This window comes from Pieris brassicae, chromosome 11 (genome assembly GCF_905147105.1).
Source record: "Pieris brassicae chromosome 11, ilPieBrab1.1, whole genome shotgun sequence".
Classification (NCBI taxonomy): Eukaryota; Metazoa; Arthropoda; class Insecta; order Lepidoptera; family Pieridae; genus Pieris; species Pieris brassicae.
Genome location: NC_059675.1, coordinates 12,403,776 through 12,422,647, shown reverse-complemented (window position 1 = coordinate 12,422,647; position 18,872 = coordinate 12,403,776). Strand labels below are relative to the sequence as shown.

Here is an 18,872-nt window from a genome sequence, read left to right as displayed (position 1 = left end):
CGAACCTATGACCTCAGGGATGAGAGTCGCACGCTGAAGCTACTAGACCAACACTGCTCTTGTGTTAATATATAAGTTAACGAATAATAAAAACATTTGGTTAACATATTATGACATAATAAATTTACATACCATCTATGCTTAGCATTATTAACATGACACACATTGAATTTATTATTGTAAAAAACAATTCACACAATTCATTTAAGTACATTACTGGAATCACTATTGAGAGTTACAGTTGTTGCAGAATACCAGCACTTTATCCTTCCTTACGTTGAAATATTCATATATTCAATAAAACAGATTCTTAAATTCATTTTAATGAAACTTGTTCGTGATTTTATAGCGGCTGTGGGTCTAATGTATATAAAGAAACGTGTGCACTTCCTCCAACCTAAAAGACGGATCCGTGACCAGTTGAACCAATAACTGGTAAGCCTTAAAGCCTTAGTGGTTGATGTCCTGATGTTGTATATTATAATCGCAACGCGTATCATTACACAGAATATAGATGTCACTATACACAGATCCAAAACCTAAATTTTTCTTTGTAAAATAAAAATTTAGGTTTTGGAGCCTGGAACTAGGTAGGGCTTAGGTGTGCTCACTGAGGTCTAGAGCTAGCGGATATTGGAACGACGGTAAGATATTACGGTTAGATTCTTCATGGAGTCCCCGGCCACACATTGGCAGCGTCAGAGGGTGTGATGGAGCCCTTAGGCTTTTCCAGAATGTTCCTCCTTCAACTACGACAACGTTGTGACATAGCCAATCAATGCCGCCAGTAAATATATATGTAGATAATTACGATTGGTCACACGGATTGGTCATGCCTTGTGTTTGTGAGAAGTATTGGCCTAGTAGCTACAGCGTGCGGCTCTCAACCCAGAGATCGTAGGTTCAATCCTCGTCTGTGCACCAATTGACTTTCTTTCTATGTGCGCATTGAAATTTCGCTCGAACGGTGAAGAAAAACATCGCAAGGAAACTGGCTTACCAGTTGTCGTAGACCTAAACAGTCGACGTGTGTTAGGCACAGGAGGCTGATCACCTACTTGGCTATTAGATTGACAAATAGATACAGACATCTGAGGTCCAGACCTAAAAAAGGTTGTCGTGCCACTGATTGATTTAATTATTTTTAATGCCGTGCGTTTTTAAATTAATCAAACTGAAGACACTGTCGTGTCGTCTTTTGTTTTGCAGTCTCAATCCAACTCTTCAATATATACTATTTTTAATACTAAAACAATTCAATGAGCCTACGCCTACGTGTGAAACCCGCCCTAAATATTAGGGTTGAAGTAAATTGGTTGATAAGGTAAAGGATTTGATTAGAAAAACTTGTTTTAATTCAAATACAACACCATATCACATTATATTTTCTATTAATATAGTAATACATAATATTTCTCTTTAACTGCGCTTATTCTATTAATTTGTATTTACTACTTTTTTTGCCCAATATAAAACTTTTGTTATTATGGAAGCTTATTATTTTAGTAATTAAAATTTCATGCTGGGCCCAAAAGGAAGTTTTTTTTTCATATTTATATTTTAACTATAATATTTTTATACATCCTATAGCAGTTACAAGAAACTCCAAATATACTTCTTTTAGCTGGGTTTAAAGAAGTATATTTGAATTAAGGTGCGCTATATGTGTTTTGAGTTAAAATAGTTATAAAATAATATATGTATGCATAACAGATTGAATTCTATATTTTTGGTGATTAAAGATTGTATATATCATAGTGTGATATGTTGTTTAGTTTTTTTTTAAGATGAATTAAATATATCATAGAGAAAAAGTACATTTACGAAGTTATCTTCAAACTCAAATACTAAATAGTTATAATACTGACGATATTGTTTTCTTTGTGTTTGTTTGGTTGTTAAGTGAAATTATATTTGCTCTTTGTATGACTAGATCCGTTATAATAAACCCGTATGAATTACAAATACTATATTGAATCGATATCTATAATGTTTAACTGTTCACAATTGCGTGAATAAAAATATATTTTTTTATATCTTAAAATATAAAATTATTAAAGCATTAAAAACTTTCGTAACTAAGGACAATAAGTACAAAATTTGGCATGTGTTCTATATCCAAAAATTAAATAATTAAATCACTAAAAAACTTTTGAATGAAAGACGTCTGTGGTACAATTCTCTGTTTTGTTCTAGCACGTGACAAGACAAGATTTTTTTGTTTCTCCGTTAATATAAATAAAATAAAGCGTATCAAAATATACAGGTAATGATGAATTCCTCGTTCCCCTCCCCTCTTCCCCCAAATAGATTATTACTAGACGATTTAAAAATATAAACAAATCAAGCATTTTTATATTCCTTCACACAATGGCTAAGTATTTGATTATCAAACAAATTGGCCCCATTTTTCTCACGTGCTAGGCCAAATAAAAGGGAAATGCTTATTTCGTATGTGCGTTGTCTTCGTGTGCTTTCTTGACGACAGCCAGCTTGGAATATGGATCTTGGGGCTGTAGCTGGGCGTAGGGTGGCGCCTTGGATCCGTGAAGGACCAAAGACCAACCCCGAAGCCAACCTGACGCTGAACTGGGTCCTGAGCCACCGTTGAATCGAGCCTTTGAAAGATAGATATTATAACGTCGTATTATCAATACATTAAATGTTTTCTTCATTGCAGAAATGTATTCTTGCATGCTGCTAGTCATCGGTGCAGCAATGTATTCTTGCATGAGTTACAGTCATGCTCAAAACAACGGCAAGATAACACAGAAATACAAATATATTTACTTCTAAAGTCCAAGTGCCTTGTGGATACTCTCCCCAGGTGTGTGTCGTCATGAAAGGCCACTTGATGAAACCATCTCGCATGTCATCGTCGTTTGAACGCCTGCTTAGTATCATTGATCTGAGAACATAAGAAATTGATTTGTGTCTTATTTCCGGCTTTTTATTTTTTCATGCAATCTATGTATAGAAAATACTTTATTGTGAAGCATACAGAATATTGTCTTTTGTTGACATAGCTTCTACACATTGAAAGAAAACTCAGATAATACAACTTTCTCTACAGCTGTGATACTTTTAGACATTCAACACCTTTTGTCTTCAGTCATCGTGACCGCGCACGCTGTAAAGCACGCGAAACGTCGGAAAAACATTAAAAATATGTAAAAAAATTATAAGTTCAATCCGGTAAAAAAGTGTTTTCTTTCAAAGCATACAGAAGTTAACTTAATCAAGGGTACATAACACAAAGGCTTTTCGATATAATTATCAAGATTATTGTCGTTGTATTTTGTATATTATTATACGGTGAAACCTGGTTAAGTGGTACCTGGATAAATGAGAAACCTCTATTATTGAGAGTTGCAACGAAGTCTCGGTTCTTTTCCATTAAATTACCTCTGTTATTGGGACTTTTTGAACCTGGTTAAATAAGATTTGAATTCTAAGACTTTTTCGATGTTTACCTCTATAATTGAGACTCTGTAGCTCAATTACCTGTATAAGTGAGACAAATTAAGCAGGATTCAACACGTTTTGACGTGTTTGTTTACGTAAATTTCTCGTCGTCTTTCGCGCATGCTTTGATTGTCAGTACTACATATCTCATGTTTTGCTAGCAACTAGCAATCAAATACAAACAAACATAACCGATTACTTTAAGTCATAAACTTTACCGTATTTTTGACGCAATACATTATGCATGTACATTCATACCTACATTAAATTCATAACATCAAAAATACGCATTTTTATTAACATTTCCACACCCTCAACCCAACCAACAACCTCTAAAAATGGAATAACGGCACATTTCGACCTCTGTAAGCGGGGACCTCTTTAAATGAGACAACTATAAATTTAAACCTGTTTAATTGGAAAACTGGATTATTGAAAACCCTCAATAATTGGTACATATGTATTGGTCCCTTGAGATCCCAATTAACCAGGTTTCACTGTATATAGGTTTTAGCTTTTTTTTAATTTTTATTTATGTTCCCATGTTTTGTCCGAAGGACTTAAAATTCGGAAATAAACGTTTAAGCCAGCCAAAGCACTGATAATATACATTTTCTCTGACATAAAACAAAGCATAGAGTTTACCTAGTTCCCATTGGACTTGTTAAGAAGAATTCGAGGTCACCACGTCGAGAAGCATTCGCACTAACGACCGCCTGAACGTGTTCCAAGTATCGCACTTCACTCGCCGATTCGGAACACGCCGTGGTCTCGATGCGAAGGGTCACACTGCCATCAGTTGGTATTTCACTGAAACAATATTAAATACGGGACTATATTAATATGTGAACTTTAAGATGTCATTGGAGAATCCAACCTTTTAACTAAATTTAAATTTCGTGTACCGTCTAGATTACCTAAATTTCACATCATCCCTTTTGTGGTATCGAATTAAAACTCCGATATCCAGATTGAGCACATACGTTAGTTATATATCCGTATATCATGGAATCTGCAGCCTAGCGACCAATACCTTTCGTAATTTACTGGCACTTTGCACGGCATTTATTACCACTTGGAGCCTCATATTTCACATATTGTCTTTAACATCTGATTGTTTTTGTAATTTGTAATGTTAATTGTAATTTTTATTTAAATTAAATTACTTTTAAACATTTGGTTTTTAGTAACCTTCGCCTGTGGCCTACGTAATTCATTCCAAATTGAATCCAAGCCAAATTTGTTTAGTCATATTGCTCGTTCATAAATGGAAAATTGAAATTTACATTTAGTATCAGCTTGCATATCGAAGGCTTTTTAAAACAGATTTGTTAGCACTCCCCACGATTTGTAAGTCACGCGATACGGGGCGCTACGAAAGTTATGTAATAAATTCGTGTTTTTTTATCAGATAAATTTGATTTCAATTAATTGTTTTATATCCAGTACTATTAGTACAGTTTATTACAGTATTCCAGTACTCATCCGGAGCTGAATATGCGGTAGTGGGCTGATCAGTTCTAAAGAAAGCATTACAAAGAAGGCACAGAGCCTATCTCATACTTAGTCAGCTGTTTTAGTAAAAAAAAAATGTACTGTATTTTGTATATTATATTTTTTGTAACATTTATGTTTACCAAAATTGACATATTTTTTAGATAAACGAGCTTCTGAGATATAGCGTAGATATAGTCGGATGTATGATGTGGTAAACTTCAATAAACAAATATCAATATTATGAAGAGTAGAGTTATAGTTTTATATCTAATAAACTCAGAATCAAAAGGATCCATTACAACATTCAAATATCTGAAGCACATAGTAATATTCCTTAAGTCTATTTTAGATTTTATTTTATAGTATAGTAATCGCTTGATATGCTACCAAATACATTAGGTCCTCCTTGTGCTAGTGAATGTATTTGGTTAAATTACTTACGTATGCGTTTTAACAGAGCCAGCTTCGCAATGATACCGAGGCGGCACAGATCGCCAGTTCGCGGCTAAAGCTGTCATGGCACCTGCATCGAGCACTCCAAAACCAAATAGATGGTTGAATTCTAGCCCAACACCGTTCATTGTCCAATGAAAACGACCCTTTAATCAAAATTTCATAATAATAAGTTTTTTACAAACCTTACCCATAAAAATGCCTAGCATTTCTACGAAGGTCAAGTAAAAGTCAGATTGTAATTTTATTCACCAGTTTTGTTAGACGATAGTGACTATATATTTGATTATTATATGTTTTCCCGATTCCTCGAGAACGATCACTGGCAACGGCTATTTACATATACAATGTTACCACGTTAATACGAAAATAATTTAAATTATAAAATTGTATATTGTGTACTTGATCAATCTAATTCATCATAAAACCTGATGATGTTACACATAAACAGAGCTATACGTGTCTCACCACATATACAATACTGCTTCTAACCTTTTGAATAGGGTTGTGACTAAATTTAATAAACTTCCTGTGAGTAATAATAAACTGTGATTTACCTTTGCGTCATACAATGAGTTCCTTTTCGACGTCAATACAGTCAAATGTTGTATGTCTCGCCATGTGAGGTTCGCGCTGAAAAAAACGAGTACGTTTCATAACACCAAATGGAAATTTCCTTTATATTAAAGTACGTACCTATAATATATTGTAACTCAATAAACATTTTTCTAAAATAGCAAGAATATTGCCTATTTATATATTACGTTTTGTTTAATACATGTATATGTACAATTACATTATGTATTGAATATTGTTTGTCACCTAAAAGTTACCTTCTATACATAAAGATTAAAAGCTCCACGCCTTTAAAACATTTTTAAGGCATACTGATTTGATGACGCAAAAATGGGACTACAGCGGAAAATTTTCACTCCTCAGTCACCTAAGGTCTATCAAATTAAACGACTTGGCTCAGTTGACTGCATTTAAAATAAGCTTTATATGAAAAAATATGTTAAGTAAATTTAAATGAATTTATTTGCAAAGGAAAGTTGTGAAAGATATTCAAATTAGTTTCCATTTTATGAATACTCCGGGCCGCTATTAATAAATTATATTTTCTATTCAAACTGTCTGTCACTAGCGAGGTTTTTCATTAAGAAATTGAAGCTTTATAAACGACTAGGTCTAAAAACATTTTGAAATCAATTTGTGGAACATTTTCACAATTTCTTAATTACAAGGAAATCTTATAACACAAAATTAATCAATATCTTTGTATAACTTTATAGTGGCAACGAAATATTGACTAAAATATTTCGTTACTGACTTAATGGAAGCAATATTATATACATGATTAGATACTTTTCAGGTTTTCTCGATGTATTATATGGAGAAATCATTGTTAGCATGTCTTTCGTTATGTTTAAACTAATCGCGAATTTCTATTAATTGCAAATGATATGTTCTTAAATAACATTTTTCTACTTATATACTTATATTTTTTTTATCTTCACTATAAAACTTTGTCTACGGTTACTACCTTCAATACAATTATTATTATTATTATTAAGCCTCATTTATTCCTTGAAAATTTACAAAATAAACACACACATAAAATATATATGTATATATATATATATATATATATATATATATATTTTCCATTTTTTTTTCAACGACCTCTTATTGAGTATAGGCCTCCTCCTACCTTACTACAAACCATATTATTTTTACCTTATAAAAACATCTTAAGGAAATAAAGATGACAATTAGTTCAATAGTAGGTCTTTCATTAATAATATATATAATAATTTCAACAATATAAATATTTTCTGCAAATCGTAAACCCAATTATTTTACATGAAGATAAAAAGTAAGAACTTGAAGAATGTACCTTAACATATTTAATATATGTTCTTAGTAATATACAAACTAACTTAGCGTGTAGGGCCAATGCAAAAACTCCTGCTGCTTCCGGTGCCGCGGCGGAAGTGCCTGAATGCGTGGCAGTGCACTTTCCATACAGGTCAGTGGTCGCTACACCAGTATTGGGATCCCTAGCTCCGTTGCTGAAAGTACTAGCCAGGGTTGAGGAGCAGGACTCGTCATAGTGGGCGTTCTGGCCATCGTTTATAGCACTATAACATATGTTTAAAATTAATAAGAGTAAACAAAATTCCCTCGTGTTTGGTCTTAACTATAGTAAAATATAACTACTTATATAGTAGTTAGTTGGTTATGTTTAAGAGAAAACAGTGTTGGCCTAGTGGCTATAACGTGCGACTTTCATCCCTGAGGTCATATCGAGGAACTTCCATCCCCGGCTGTGCACCAATGGATTTTCTTTCTATGTGCTCATTTAACACTCGGTGAAGGAAAGCATCGTGAGGAAACCGGCTTGCCTTAGACCCAATAAGTCGACGGCGTCAGGCTCAGAAGGCTGATCACCTACTTGCCTATTAGTTTAAAAAATGATCATGAAACAGATACAGATATCTGAGGCTCAGACCTAAAAAGGTCGTAGCGCCATTGATCTTTTCCTGTATGTTAAATTTGCTTTAGAAAAAACTTTTTGTCGTGGGGCATTAAAAAAATACCTATTTATAGAAACTGTCCACATTGAGGCCGCGTAACCATCACAGTTGCAGTCATCATCTTCACCGCCATCACCACTTGCCCACACGTAAATATTGCCCAACCCGTTCCGACCCTGAATGAATCCACACATATGCACATTTCAGTCAAAAACAGTTTGTATGATATAATCATTACCCAACTACAATCGCTAAGCTTATCCTGTTGAATAACCTAAATGTTCATGTAACATTATTATGTATTTGGTTACGAAAGAAGAATGATATAGAGCCGCTCATGCAGCATTGTTTTCATCTCTACTTCTAATCTATTATAGTTCATTGAGCCGACACAATTATAGGATTTTGTATTTATTTTTATTTTTTGTGTGTATATTAACTTTATTTGTATTCATATTTATATAAGATTACTTCTGTATCGTTCTATGAAGCCCATGAATTATTACAATTTTAGTATATTCTTGTAAGAAGTTGTATTCTTATTTAATAGCAATTACCATCATGATTGGTTTAAATTATCAAATAGTCGGATAGCACCTTTTAATCAAAATGTGATTGCACCAGCCTTTGCGCTTCACCTGCTTTTAATAACTTTGGCAGCTGACATTTGGCTCTGACAGATGACAAATGATTGATACTTGTTAAGTTGAAAGTCATTTAAATCATTATCTGCTTTACGCAACTATCGCTAATATTAATAATACTATTAAAAAAAACTCATGTGCCGTAATACAATAATTTTTTGTGGTCGAAATTTACTTTATGACATCTGGTCATTTAATAAACGTTATGGTTAACGAATAAGTGGTGTGATCGATTGAGCAGTACATAAAATGTAGAATTTGCTTTAAAAATTTAAATAAAACTGAACTTATCAAACTGAAAACATGGAACAAATTTAATATTATCCAATAAAATTTCTATCTAAAACACATTGCTGCAAAGTTAAAATTATATAAACGGCTTTCAGACTTTCATTTCAGACAGGAAACTTCATCATGGTTGTTTTTCAGCTTTCAGCAAACGGAAATAGCGCGTACCTAAGGCGAGAAAGCTTTTATAAGCTTTGAGCGCCAATTCAAGCTCAATAAGCTATCTCATTAAATAAAACTGAACTTATCAAACTGAAAACATGGAACAAATTTAATATCATCCAAGAAAATTTCTATCTTAAACACATTGAAGCAAATTTAGTTATTATTTGCGTTTGAAATTAAATATTTTTCTATGTTTATTCTAATATTGTGAATGGCTTTGACTTCGTTGAACAATTGTATTTGTAGCGTCTTGAGGCTTTATTGCTTGGTATTTTGTGGAAGATGTTATTCTAAAGTATACCATGTTGTAATTTTTAGTAAGACGGAAAGAAAATTATGCTTATAATTGTTTTCAACTAATTTATGGACAAGAACACTCCCTGTTCACAGTTTCTAATTAAAGTTAAAATATCAACAGGCATACTGCAGTATACACTATCTTGATTGTATGTGGATCAGAGGCGTTTGAAAACATTTATAAGTTTGCGAACTCGGTGTTGTATAACATAGATTGTTACAATATTATTGATATCGCATAAACGCCCACAAAATCCAATTTCCTTGCTCAAACAACCGTTAACGATATTAGAGACTATCTATATGAAAATACATTCATAGCAAACTATTGATAAGTATGAAAAAGAAATTATAATCTCGAATTTTATGTATAAGATAAACGTTTTCTGAAATTCAAAATGGCGTTGGTAAGCTTTATAGCTTATATAATATAGAATATTATTATTCTAGACAATATTTAAAAGAGAGACTCTACTATAAATATTTAGATAGTGCCAATATTAATACACTTTACACGTTTACAGGAAGCGGTTAATAATGGTCTCAGCCTCAGCCCTGAGGTCATGTATCCCGATCCTGGTTTTACTATGTGCACCATTAACACATTCAGCGAATGATTGTGGGCCTAACCCTGGCCATAGATGGACCGCATGTTACAGTGGAGACCAACTTCTGTATAGCGGTCGCAATGGAGTCATACATGACTGCAACACGACCGCATAATGCAGTCCACTACGACTGCTTGGATCAGTTGGTTTCGACCGAAAAATAATATTGATGCGAGATATTAGAAGATGGATTTTGATGAAGAAACACCGCTTCTTGTACTACTATTACGCAAGCGTAGGCGTAGAAAACACCGTAGTATGTGGGTGCGTACAATACTACAATCAAGAGAACAGCATGAAATATTTCATAATTTGTATCCCCAATTGCGAGAAGACATTAAAAAAATGTTTTACTACTTTTGTATGTCCGTGTATTCATTTGAAGAATTATTTAGTATTGTAAGCCATAAAATACAACGGATTGATTCCAAAATGAGGAAGAGCATTGCACCTGAAGGAAGGATCGCAGTAACATTACAATGGTATTATGGTACAAATGACCCAATATTTTGTGTCACTATCTCCCGGTCTAGTTTGCCTGCCGAGAGGAAGGTACTTAGCGGGGAGCGGGGAGGTATTGGCACCCGGTCAGCGGCAAACGCTTGTAGCGGTGTATGGTAGGTCCGGCAGCTCTTAGCAGTCGACCACACGGCAATACTGCCTGACAAACTCGACCGCGTAGCGACTGCTATGACCGCAGACTGCTACCGCTCAGGACTGCTCGAGCGGTCCGTGTATTCCGGATATGAATATAGTATGGAAACTGCAGATCGCCGTGCGGTGACCGCTCAAGAGTAGTCGGTCTCGGCTGCAACATGCCATCTATGGCCAGCGTAACTCTCACTAAAGTGTAGCAGAAGTCACAGTTGACTTACCTATCTAAATATGATCAAGATCAAAAGTAATAGATGTAGACATCTGTCGTCCCAGGACTTTGTATCTTATAGATTTCTAGAATTCTTATAGCGGAGACTTCGTTTATTACATTGAAATAAAATCGAACTAAAACATTTTCTTAGAAGTCCTCTAAGAGAATAATGTAATTCATTTAATTGATTTTTGATTGGCAAGGCTTCCATCCTGAGTGGCTCGAATTAAATTACTGCTGACCTTTATTAAGCTATCAAGACTAGTTATAGTTAAGCTTATAACTTCGCCCGGATGTGTTTTGCTTTTGCATATACTAGATATAAGAGAAGTATATTGGCTTAACGATAAACCCGTATCACCTCGAAGTTAGTCGTTCCATAACTGAGCGTTTTCTAGGCAGTTTATGTCGCGGACAATCACTATGAAACACTAGTATTTCCGAAACATTTCGACTTAGGGTCCTTCAAGAAAAGAGTGCCAATTCTTAAAAAGCCGGCAACGCACTCGCGAGCTCTTTGGCAGTGAGAGTGCCCATGGGCGGCCGGTATTACTTGACATCAGATGAGCCTCCTGCCCGTTTGCTCCATGTTCTATAAAAAAAACAAGAAAAGCTACTACCATACCTCGTTGACTCCCCTAACTATAGCCCTCATGGTGGCATTCCTGGGTCCGTCAACAGTTCTGCCGTCATCTGTGGGTCCCCACGAGGCGCTGTAGATGTGAATCTTGTTTGGTTCGTGCCCCATAGAGTTTGCTTCTATCAAATCGGTCATGTAGGGTTGATCCAACATTCTGATACCTGTTACAAAACGGAATAAATATGATAAGCGACAAATTGAAATAGATTTTGCGATATATTTCACTATATTGGTTTATAATGAATATAAAAACACATTTAATAGAAAATATGCTGATAAATGAGATGGGAGGTTGATTTACTGAAAAGACTTGGTGATAAGATACGGGATGGAAAAACTGAGCATTTTTTAAAGCAGTTTTTGCCGCGCACCACCACTATGTGGAAGCAGCTGGCCACTGAAGTAGTTTCGAACCAATTCAACTAACTCCTTCAAGAAAGGAGCGTACCAATTCTTAAAATTCTTGCGAGCCTTCTGGCTATGTGAGTGTCCATGGGCAGCGGTATAAAGGCGTGATGGATACTGACGCATCTTTGCAAGCATGCACAACACCCCCCAGCTTTAGAAACACGGTCGATTAAGCAGATCTGAGTATGGCCCTTGCTGTACCAAGGTTAATTCCAGATCATTAATGAAAGTGACAGTTGGGGATCATGACTTCAACGGTGGTGGGAACCAGTCTACTATGTTACAGTGTCCTGTCCCGAGCAACCGAACCCTTCACCACAAGGCTGGAGCCCCGGGAGCATATCTCAGTGAGATATTACAAGAAAATGTTTTTGAATGTGATGAGTGTGATGAATTGTGATGAATGGAATCAAATATATTCCATGCGGTGTCAAACTACACTTGGTGATGTAACTGTGTATTGCAAAGCTTTTCACAAATAACAATCTTGTATTGCCATTTAAAATGGAAAACTTCATAAACAAACCAATTATCCAAAATGAAGTCTAAATTTAAATTTGATAAACATTTTAGATACTGTCAGTTAGATATAATTGCTTGTTCAAAATGAAATTTAATTAATATTAAATCAGACTTAATTAATTTCGTACACAAATTGGTTTTCATGCTTCAACACTAATTTTAGATAGTAATTTACTAATCCAAATCCAGAATATCAAATTCCAATTTCACTAATGAAATGAATGTTCTAAATATAATATTGATCATTACAATCAAATATACAGTATTTACAATTTTCGTAACCGACATAGTAAACATAAATAATAAAAAGAAAATTAAAACAAGTCCAGGAACTGTTAATTCCAGTAATTATGTAACCACTATTATCTAATTCAATTAGCGTAATGATGAATATGAAATATTGACATTATAGGCTGCACCTGTTTGATCAAACCCAACATTACACAATATGACAATGAGTTCGGCATCACGTTTAGCAAAATTAACGTTATATCATTAGATTAAAGTAAATGTCATAACAAAGTTTCTAGCTTTTTGATACTGTCCGGTATACAAACATTGCTTTTGGAAGAAACTACAACTTGGAAGGTGATTAGAATCCTACTGTGGCATAATTATAAGCCAACCGTGACGTTTCGTTCACATATTCTTTTAGCAATTGGGCTGCGCGTGGATGAGCTTTTACGCGAGGTACTAATAGTAATATTTCTGAATTGAAGAGTTTCAATACGCGTGACACAAAGCATTGTGCTTACGCTTACGTATCAGTATCACGTATTATATGGTATGTTATAATTTTAATATTTTTTAAAGTGTTTTCGTACTTTTTATTGCATTAAAAATGTAGGTTCAATAAGCGAGCAGTGCTCTGTTCGCACATTTTGTATTATTTCGTTCGTTCGTTATTTTATCACCCCTAAATAATTCTCAAGTAGTGGACTAAGTCCATTTAAAACGAATAAGTGTGTTCATACATTCGTTTGAGGATTATCGAAATTACGAAAACGTATTCACGCAGAAAGCTCCAGGCGTACTTTCGATTACCGAGGTCTTTGTTAACGAAAAGATTTAAGATTATGTTTTCGTTTTCTTCGAAATGTAGCAAGATGAAAAGATTTGCGATTGACTGCTACTACGTGACATGGAAATTTCAGCTTTCTTTATTCCAAATTACTTTATATTTTCGGTTAGATGTCTTTATTCTCATAACAACGGCCTTAAAAAATCTTCGAAGCATAATACAAAATTCATCCCGTACCACTTCGAGTCTCGTTCCATAACTGAGCGTTTTTTAAGGCAGATTCTCCTGCGTACCACCACTATGTGGAACCAGCTGCCCACTGAAGTATTTTCGAACTAAGTGGGGTCTTTCAAGAAGAGAGCGTACCCATTATTGAAGGGCCTGCAGCGCACTCTGGCATTAGGAGTATCCATGGGCGGTAGTATCACTTAACATCAGGTTATCCTGCTCGTATGTCGTATAAAAAATAAATACGTATATGTTTATAGTTTTTCTTGTGTACCAAGAATTGTTTATTATTCCCATTTTCAATAGTTCTGGCAGTCTGTTAATTAATTATGATATCATCTCTAGTTTATTAGGTACGTCTCACTGTAACACCTAAAAGTCGAAACGTCAAGTGACGTAAATCTAACAAAAGATAAAATAGTTATTTTAAATAAAATTAATGATTTTTAGTATGTACTGTAATTACTATAGAAACATATTTAGAAAATTTACAAATAAAAATTGCTATCATCATCGAGATAGATTTAAGATAGACGAAAGTTATAGTATATATTATTAATATATAAAATTATAGAAAATCTGACAAAATTGATAAATAAACTTTCCTTGAGGATAGATGAAAATTATAGTTCATGACTAAACCTATAATTTTCATTTCGACCCGTCTACAGTAATTACTCTAACTCCCGAACTCCCAACAAAAGTTATACTTTTTATATACAATATATTTGAGATTACTTTTACCCTCGAAAACAGTTGAAGGTCGTAAGCCATTTTAGTACACAGGTGTTGGAAATCCTTAGGGATAGCGGTGATACCAAGAAAAATATTTGTTAATATCAGGCAATAATTTTGTCTTCAACATTTTTATTCACCTGAGTTATTACAATTGAGTTTATATAACCAAACGGACTTTCTCAATAAATGAACCATCCCAAAGACCTCGAAATAACGCGTCTAAAGAAACCGAGGGCAGCTAACAAAAGGTACGAATAACTCCTATTTTGTATTATCTTTATGATGTATTATTGATGGTAGCGTGAGTTATAATCGCTTCAATCACACTGAATAGTTTAATACAAAAACAAATAATAGTTATAATAATATAATATTAGTGTAGAGATAAATATATGTTGCAACTTGCGAATTCGTCTTGTCGAATAAGAAAATACTACCCGACCAATTATCTATTCGGTAGGTCCATTTTTTGACGATTTTATTCTTAGACGTATTAACGGCTCATTAATGTGGAGGTTGATAATTATTTATTTAATGACATATTCAAATGGAAAAGGAGGACAACTGGCGGTATTATCGCTTTTAGGGGATCTCTTAGCGAAAAAAATTAATTAACCTTGTTGTAACTTTTATTTAAGCTTATTAAAAAAGATAAGGAAGGAAAGATACAGTAAATTGTATTACTTTATTCCAATGACAATATGGAAATAATGTACAATAAATTCATCATTTATTAAAATAAATCGCACAATTTTTACGCAAAATTAATGTCAATTTTAAAATTATTATCGCCGCTGTTTTTATTCATATTAAACTTGAAAATATTTTGTTGGATGTGGTTTCTCTTTGTAGGCCAAAATTTAAAAAAAATTTGCACCGACCGAACCGAGATAAAATGGAAAATCCGTTATTTGATACACGTTCTGAACGATTCAATACCCACAAAAATGTACCGAGTGAGATGTTTCACGAAGCCCTTGTGGAGAATATGTTTTTGTATTTTTATAATGGAATACGCTCTTATTGTTACTTTGACTAGACTTTTGAATATAATGTGCTTTCCACGTAAATATTTATTTTATTTACTTATACTTTGTTACCGTAATATACATAGTTATACAAAAAAAAAGTTAGTAGGTTACATAAGTTATTACGCAACAGGCGGCCTTATATTCATAAATAAGATTTAGGTCAATATTTAACATTTTTGATCAATATTTTATTTATTAAAATAAACTACCTTTAAGACTCTGGGTTCAAATGAGAGAAAACAGCGAGTGATAATTAATGTAATTCATTCAAATTATATTATTATTTACTTATGATTGTTCGTAATTCATTAATAAAAGAAAATATTGAAATCTGTATTTATATACATTACAATTGAAATATCCATTCAACAAAAGTCAATATTATTCCAAATTAATGCTTGTTATTCTCTGTATTTAAATTTCAAATTATACTCTGTTTGAAGGTAAGCCGGAAACGGAAGTTCCAAATATAAAATTAAACTCACCGGCGACTTTAGAATGGTATGCCACGCCCACGCCACACACCCCGTTGTCCCGAGCTGCGGCTACCTCCCCTGCGCACCTGGTTCCATGGCTATAAACCAATTTACATTAACATTTATATTAACGTATAAAATTAGATGAAGTTGATAATTATTTATTGTCTTTATCGAATTAACACACACACAAGCTCACACCCTCAAGTAATTTTATAAATAATACATTTTTATCTTACGCTATAAACAAAGTGTCATAGAACGCATTCGAGAAAAAAATATCTAAAAAATCTGAAACCCAAACCTAAAAGCAACTGGCTGTTTAAATTTAATTTTAGTTTAATGGTAATCAAAACTACACTTCCGATAAAAAATTCAGTATAACTAAATACAAGCAAGTTATTTATAATATTTTTATAAGGGTGGTTTCTTTAAGTTAAATTTCAAAATTTAACTTAAAGAAAATCTAAGAAACACAAGAACTATTTTCCCCAATACCAAGGTAAATTCCGATTAATTGGATTTGCAAAGTTTTAATAGAGTTTAACACTAAAAGGTAAACAACTTGAAATTAAACACGTGAATATGCCTTATTTGCAAGCGCGTATAAATTTTCAACACGTTTCAACATTTTGTATCGTTTGAAGTTCTGTCTCAACGGACACTTGCTCGTACACTATAGAACTGATACTTTTTCGATGTATCTTTTAAAGAAAATTGTTTAGATGACTGACAGTATAATGATCCGTATTTAAAAATATTATACATTTTGTCATTGTGTTTTTGTTTTACTTACGGCATCGAAGTTTTGTTTAAAACTTTTGTCTGATTTTTTTTTTAATAATGAATTCATTCACACGCTTAGCTTTATTTTAGGTGTGTTAATAAGAAAGAAAAGGCACTAATTTAAAAAAAAGTCTGAAGAGCTTTTCCGTCTCTTTCTGTAGTTACTTTCTGTATTAAATAATATACTTAAGCTAAGACGATGCAAAAAAATTCATAAAAAAACCAGTGGCGCCATAATCCAAAAGCCAGATTCCTGCATCAGTTTCGTAATCATTATTTTCTAATAAACAAGTAAATCTTCTGTGCCAGACGCTGTTGACTTTTTCTAGACATATTTTCCTCACGATTGCCTACATCGTACGAGCGAGTATCAAGCACATAGAAGTCTATTTGTGCACAGCCAGGTTTCGAACCTACAACATGGCTGATAATCACTAACAACGCTCCTCTATTTTTTAAAACACCCCCGAAAATATAATTATAAAAAAACGCATTATTTAACGCAAAAGTCGTTAAAACGGCACTTTTTGCACAAACGTCAACTTGTTTAAACAAATAAATATTGTTTACTGTATGGATTAAAATGATGTACATATACTAATAAATTATATACCTGTTAAACCAATCATCAGTGTATCTTGGATAAGGGAACGGGTCATTGCTACTGAAGTCATATGAGGCCTCCGCGTTCTAAAAAAATTAACATTAGTAGTCTTTAAAAACCTGTGTTTAATCTAAAAGCTTTTTAACACATAAATAACGCTGAGGAATTTGCGTGTCGGACGTAATAAATGAATATTTACGTGCTTCAAGATTAATGGGACCTTGTTTAAAGGTAGGTTCTATTTCTGAACTCACAAATTAACCTTATTAATGAAACCTAACCGTGTATGTACGTGAAAATGTATGAATTCTCCAAATCATTTTCTCTAATCCCCAATTGATTGTTAAAAAGTTCAAACAGACACAGATACTGTAAGATAAATCGTAAGTCCCTCACTTTAACTTACCTCTGATGGCCTTCTTGAAAGCTTTTCTTGGCTCGTCCTAAAAGCTTTTCTCATTATAATTAAACTCGCTCGTTTAAAATCTCAAAGAAACATTTCGAAAACACAATCTCATTAATGAGATCCCTTTTTCTCATTTAAAATACTTGGGAGTACATAAAGAATGCGGGTTAGGGGTTCTGTAAATACTTACATAGTTATATTTTAGATCCGGATGCATGTAGTCAACACCTGTAGACAAATATTAGCATATTTAAATACTATAGATTCGATATTATAGTGTCTACAATGAAGTTATAAATATAATTTTTCCAATAGCAAAGCGAAACGACTCTCAACATTAAAGTATGCTATCAGTGTACTAGAGAGTTGTTTCACTGGTAATCACGAAAGACCACGTGAGTGATTGAAACGCCACATAACGAAACTAGCTTAATAAGCTTAAGACCACGTGACTGCTCCCGTAAACACTTAACAGCATTGAACATATATACATACATACTGCTCGTCATACACAATTTGTTGGATTTATGTGGATTACAAATCAAGCTATACGGAGTAATTTCGACCTTTAACCCACGTAGGTTTTGACGTATAATTGAGTGACGTATAATCGAGTGACATATAATCGAGTGACTTGATGATTCATAATAGAATTACCGTCATCCATAATAGCGGTGGTGACATTAATGCCGGTGTATCCCTGCTCCCACGCAGCCTCAACGTTAAGGTCCAGCTTGGGCTTGCCACCATTCTGCCCTGTATTTTTTAAGTACCATTGAAGAGGGAAGTAGGGATCGCGAGGGTCAACTGCAGGTTGTGTTTCCGGTAAGCGCAGTGGCCGGTAGCCGCGTTTGACACGCTTAAATCCCGTTTGCTGTACTGCAGTGTGGACCTGTTGATAAGTTTAAAATAATAAGTCTAATATACAATTTTATCATATTAATCGTATTGCGTGCATGTGTGTGTTATATATTTATCACGCCATCGCAGGGATAATTATTATAACTCAAAGCCACGCCAAATCATTTGTAAGCGTTACTGCTAAAAATTAACAGTTTATAAAAAAAAACTAGCGGATTTTATTTATTTATTGTATAAATAATCTTAATATAAAGAAAGTTGGTGTGGTAGAAACACAAACTGTACACAGTTTTTCTGTCCACCTGGACGACGAACATATTTAAATCATT

At 33.7% G+C, this 18,872-nt stretch overlaps 1 protein-coding gene across 1 annotated transcript in view; it reads right to left on the bottom strand.

Annotated features, from left to right (window-relative positions):
• Positions 1-1,389: 1,389 nt before the first annotated feature.
• Positions 1,390-18,872, bottom strand: part of LOC123716616 (neuroendocrine convertase 2) — a 45,893-nt gene continuing 28,410 nt past the window's right edge. The window contains exons 3-14 of the mRNA XM_045672450.1: positions 18,340-18,574; positions 17,873-17,910; positions 17,286-17,362; positions 15,896-15,984; positions 11,448-11,623; positions 8,016-8,128; positions 7,356-7,556; positions 5,973-6,048; positions 5,404-5,561; positions 4,111-4,275; positions 2,791-2,908; positions 1,390-2,618 (exon numbers count right to left, since the gene is read on the bottom strand). Coding sequence (XP_045528406.1) covers positions 2,445-2,618; positions 2,791-2,908; positions 4,111-4,275; positions 5,404-5,561; positions 5,973-6,048; positions 7,356-7,556; positions 8,016-8,128; positions 11,448-11,623; positions 15,896-15,984; positions 17,286-17,362; positions 17,873-17,910; positions 18,340-18,574 — 1,620 coding nt within the window. The 3' untranslated portion in view covers positions 1,390-2,444. The remainder of the gene's footprint in view (positions 2,619-2,790; positions 2,909-4,110; positions 4,276-5,403; positions 5,562-5,972; positions 6,049-7,355; positions 7,557-8,015; positions 8,129-11,447; positions 11,624-15,895; positions 15,985-17,285; positions 17,363-17,872; positions 17,911-18,339; positions 18,575-18,872) is intronic.